The following is a 5,303-nucleotide window of genomic DNA, read 5'->3' as shown; positions in this document are numbered from 1 at the left end:
TGAAAAAAAATGTGTATTCAGTGTTAGTGCGATGAAAGGTTGGTAAGTATCAATTAAATCCATTTGTTCGACTGTCTGTATGAGATCTGTTGCTTCCTTGCTGAGTTTCTGTCTCTTTGATATTAATGTAAGTTCCCCACTATTATTGTATTGGCAAACAAATACACGATTGTAATCTTACAAATGAAGGATATAATGGAAACCAAAGTACCAGGAATCAAAGAGAATTGACAGAATGCGTCTCTAATACTGAATGAAAGCAGGCGCCCAATGAAACTTCTGAATATACCTAAAAGGCAAAATATTAAGCTTTCTACCATTGCGTATACCAACAGTGCCATGACCCATGTAAAGAGCTGAAAGTTAGAATCAAGACTACACCTGGTAGATTATTTTGCTACAAAACATAGTGGACAAGGCCTGGGGGTGGTGGGGAAGAGGGAGAAAAGCTCTAGCCTGCAAAATTATAATAGAAAATAAAAATAAAACAGACACACTCTTACACTCTTACACACACACACACATTGCTCAGTGACAAGCAGTTTTTCCTACATGACTTTGCAACATCCAAGGTAGTCATTCATCTTTTAAAATATATATTTAATAAATATATATAATATATTTAATACATATATATATTGCTGTTGCTGCCATTTTCTTGGAGTTTCCATGTGTTTATGTTCCCCAACATCATAGATTTATTCCTTTCTTACACTCACTTCTAAAATACATGCTGTAAAACAAATTAACCTAACGTGGTGTACAATTTAATGTGGTTCTACTTATGCAGTTATCGGTGTAATGATGAAACTGTACTTGATGCACCTAAGCCAGGAAATCATGACACTGTAACTTTTCCAGGAACCTGAAGTTTTCTTTACGTCATTTCTTTGTCAACGCTTGCCTAACTAGAAGCAATCACTATTCTCATTTTTATCATTGATAATTAGTTGTTCTCATTGTTGAGCATCTAATATCTTTATATAAATAAAAACAATGGCATGTACATTTTGTACCAGTCTGCATAATCTCTATAGAGTTCTTTTTAGAAAACTTTTCAATGATTTATAATACGGTGTTCCAAGTTGCCAAAATAAATACATGGCATCCATTTGCATAATAAATCCTTGATGATGAAATTCCATTGGCTTCCATCAGAATTCTTGAACATTCTGTCAAAAGTCAGAGCTGTGTAAGGACCAAGCTCAAATATTCATCAGATATTCATCAAATATTCATCAAACATTCCTTTCATGTCACTTCTGGAAGTTGACTGAATTTGGCAGAACAGTAGTAGAAACTAAAACGTTTAACCCACGAATCTACTGATCCATAGGACATGGATTAATTTATGTTGGCACTGAACAGAGGTCCAACATCTATTTTAGAAAGGAAGAATCAGGTCCCACATTTTTTCCTGTTCCCTCAAAAGAATCGTCATCCACTTCTCTACAAAGTGTGTGATTAGGTAGCTTAAGTTAGAGTTTTCTAAAGGACCCCCATTTTCACTTATGGAATGGTGTGCTAGGGGGTCTTCTTACTTGTGTTTGCTTCTACAAAGTTTTCCCTTATGGCTGCAGAGAGGGTTTATAAATCCTACCTGCACTGTTCCCAAAGTTTAATCCCTAAACAGATCAATTATCATCAGTGGACCCACTATGTTACGAAATAGTGAATGAATACACCTCTTTATATTTGATGATCATTTAATTTTCCTAGCAACAACTAACATAATTAACAACATCATACATGGCTGCAATAAAGCTGAGAAATCTTAGCAGGTAACTTATTTGAAAATCTAGGACTACCAGATTGGAGACCTCTGCAGGTGTTTTTCCCAGGAATATGGTTTACATGATGTTCTTCCATGCAAAATGGTTGACAGGTATTCTTCCAGAAGATGAGTCAAACAAACTCAGAGTCTCACTGCTGTAAGTGCCAAAGTAATGCAATCCTTGCTGAACAAATACAAACCTATTGGGTATACCAACCACATGCATGGAGAGAACTGTTATCAGGGAATGAAAAGTTTAATACATGACTTTTAGCTGAAATTATATTTTGCCCGTAGGCACATGTTTAAATGTAGAATATCAGCTCAGAGAAAATGATAGTAGAGAATTGAACACTTGATAAATACACTACAGTTGTTGCTAATTACTCAGTCCAACATAGGATAGTAGCTATTGAAACAGCACATGGATATGTTTGTTAAAAAAAGAAAAAAAAAAAAAACCCTTGGTTGAAACATCATGCCCATTATGCTTTGATTCAAAGAACAATCATCTCTTTTCTCTCTCTCTCTCTCTCTCTCTCTCTCTCTATCTTTCTCTCTCTCTCTCATACACACACACAACACACACAAACGATGACAAATGAAATACACACAAACAATATATACATTGACAGTGGTTACCTTTATTGAAATTAAAAATTAAACATTTTTCTCACATGAGAATCGTTAACATTAGATAGAAACACCAAAGCATCATTCCTCTAATCGCTAGGAGGTTCCACTAGTCAAAGCAACCTTCCAACATGATGGCCAGTAACTAGATTAGTAGATTGTGGTTAGATGATAATGACACTGAGAATAACACTTTCAATACACCCAATGACTTCAGAAGAAAATCACCTAAAATAATCAGCGATCAGAATTTCTTAGTAATAACCCAAAGACCAGTATCTTCCATAGCAGCATGGGCGGTAGCAACTATAACCATAGCCACCAAAGCCACAGCCTAGGCTGCCATAACCCCAGCCACCATAACCCAGGGCACCATAACCCAGGGCACCATAATAATTGCCATAGTAGCACATGGTATCACAAGTGGAAGAATTCAGCTAGGGGATACAGTTTCTGCAGATTCTGTCTCCTGATGGAAGTCAGGTTTCTTTTATACCCCTGAGTGGTATGTGAGGCAAACCACAATTTACACTGAATTCTTTCTCCAAATAAGACTTAAAATTTTAAAACTCTCAAAAATCTCTTAACCACATGCCTATGATGGAATTGACGTTGTGACAGTATACAACTAGAATGATCAGCTACTAGCACCGTGTGCGTCTTCATCCTGTGGCATTTAGTTCCTTAAAGTCCCAGCGAGCACCAATGACTAGGCTACGTGTGGTCACACAAAGCCTACCTGCCCTCTCCTTGCTTTGATTCCTTCTTCTCTCTTGATAATTTCTCCTCCCACCATAAACATAGTCTTAAAAGCACAAGGTGACCAGGGATGGGTAGAGAAGAAAGAGGCAAGGAAGGGACAGGTGATATTTCCAAGCCTGTGCGTTTCAGTTTTTATGTAATAATCTGTTTATCTTCTGCGGATAAAATTTTTCCTGAGTTGGTTTATATTCTTCAAATGGCAAAATTCTTACCTCTTCTTCTTATATAACTGTCCTTCTAAAATTTTGTAGAAAATACGCGTTTTGAAGAAAATGTGTATGTTTTCCATTTTTACAGCAAAATAAATCCATCCTTCATGTTCACTTACGTTGAACTTCCGATGTATCCACATATACTCCTGCATTAGTTATATTTCCCTTCTGTGTGAGATAGTTTTTTACCAGCAGTTTCTTTTGGGGCAGTCCAAGATAAATATGAATGTAAAATAAATAAAAACAGTCTGAGGACCAAGGTTCTAATTACTCGGGAAAAACAATTAGTGACATTTTTCATATTTATGTTATGCTTATTCCTAATTTTTCACATTTTCCCCACCACTTCTCAACATCCTGGAAGCTCATTATCTACATTAAACTTTTCTCGTGTCTGTCAGTGTCCACTTGTCTCCAATGACCTTCTATTGCTACCGAATGTCTTCATTTGCTCTCTGTTTTTCCCACTCTTTGATCTTTCTCCTCTTATAGAAGTTCGTAATTACCCATCACACCTGAAAATTTCTCTCTCACTGAAACATAATCCTCATTCCTACATTGTAACTTTTATTACATTTAATGAATATATTGCTTTAAATGAGCTCTGATTCCAATTTGCTAAAATCATAATAAAAACATTGATGAGAATAGAACCTATAATCAGATAAATTTTGATTTATGCACCATTAGTGGCTTTATATCACTTTAATAAGAAGAAAAAGTATGGATTCTAATCCTAGCAACCCCACTTCCCATCCAGTTCCCTGCTTGTAGCCTGGGAAAATAATTGAGGATGGCCCAAAGCCTTGGGAGCCTATACCCTGGTGGGAGACCTGGAAGAGGCTCCAGGCTCCTAGCTTCAGATTGGCGCAGCTCCAACTGTGATGGCCACTTGGGGAGTGAATCATCACACAGAAGATCTTCCTCTCCGTCTCTCCTCCTCTCTCTATATCTGCCTTTCCAATTAAAGAAAAAAAAAACAGAAAAAGAAAGGGAGAGGAATGGAGGAAGGGAAATATCAACATGTTCTTAGAATAGTGCCCATGAACTGCTTGAAACTGATTGCTTTATTAATAGATTTTTTTTAAAGAAATTGGAAGAAGAATAGGGATCAGATGGATAAGGGTCAGAATATTCAAAGCTTCCTGGTCAAGATTTCTCAGCAGAATGGAATTCCTTAGCGCTTTTTTCTCAGGTGTGTGCCTTGGCCTAATTTATGCTATCGTTTCAGATGGAGAGAGTAGAATGGAACGCATCCGGGCTACCAAGTATCCATCAGTGCCCAGCTGAGATAGGAAAACGTCAACTCCTTAAAACTATGTGAAGTTAGGGACTAGAGATATAAACTGGAATTGATCGGGGAAACAGAAGGTAGTCAGAGTGTGATATGTGAACAGAGTTTGTAAGTAGGTGCTGTGGCTCCACAGGTTAAGCTGCAGCTTAGGGCAATCACATGCCATCACTGTGTGCCAGTCAAATCCTAGCATTGTTTTCTGTTGTGCTCTGCTCTGCCTTCCCGCTAATGTATCCTTGGAGGCGGCAGATGGTGATTTAGATGCTTGGGTTTCCACCACAGGAGACGGAATCCCTGCTCCATGCTTTAGAGCGTCAACTGTCTTCCCCTTGTCTGTTGTTGGTATTATAGTAGGAGAAACAACAAACAGATCTCTCTCTATCTCCCTCGCTCCTTGTATCTCTCCCTCTTTCCATTCTTCTCCAGCCTTACAAGTCCATAAAAGTATTATATTTTTTATTTTTAAGGTTTTTCCATTATTTGTCCTTATTGTTTTTAACAGATGCATGTATTTTTATTTGAAAGGCTGATATACAGAAGAAGAGTAAAAGAGCTATCACCCACCTCCTGGTTTAATCTCCAGTCACAGAATCTGGCTTGAGGGGAGCTGATCTGAAGTCATGAGTCA

General features: G+C 37.5%; 1 protein-coding gene across 1 annotated transcript; it reads right to left on the bottom strand.

Moving 5' to 3' along the window:
- Window positions 1-2,661: 2,661 nt before the first annotated feature.
- On the bottom strand, window positions 2,662-2,820 carry LOC101536595 (keratin-associated protein 20-2-like). Its single transcript, XM_004588585.2, has one exon. The coding sequence runs from the start codon at window positions 2,818-2,820 to the stop codon at window positions 2,662-2,664; it is 159 nt and encodes a 52-aa protein (XP_004588642.2).
- Window positions 2,821-5,303: the final 2,483 nt, after the last annotated feature.

This window comes from Ochotona princeps, chromosome 3 (assembly GCF_030435755.1).
Source record: "Ochotona princeps isolate mOchPri1 chromosome 3, mOchPri1.hap1, whole genome shotgun sequence".
Classification (NCBI taxonomy): domain Eukaryota; kingdom Metazoa; phylum Chordata; class Mammalia; order Lagomorpha; family Ochotonidae; genus Ochotona; species Ochotona princeps.
The sequence above is the reverse complement of the archived record's forward strand: the minus strand, read 5'-3'. Positions and strand labels throughout refer to the sequence as shown.

What these genes read in the sequence shown, in the direction of transcription:
- LOC101536595 (XM_004588585.2), bottom strand. Translation starts at nt 2,820, where the DNA reads ATGTGCTACTATGGCAATTATTATGGTGCCCTGGGTTATGGTGCCCTG.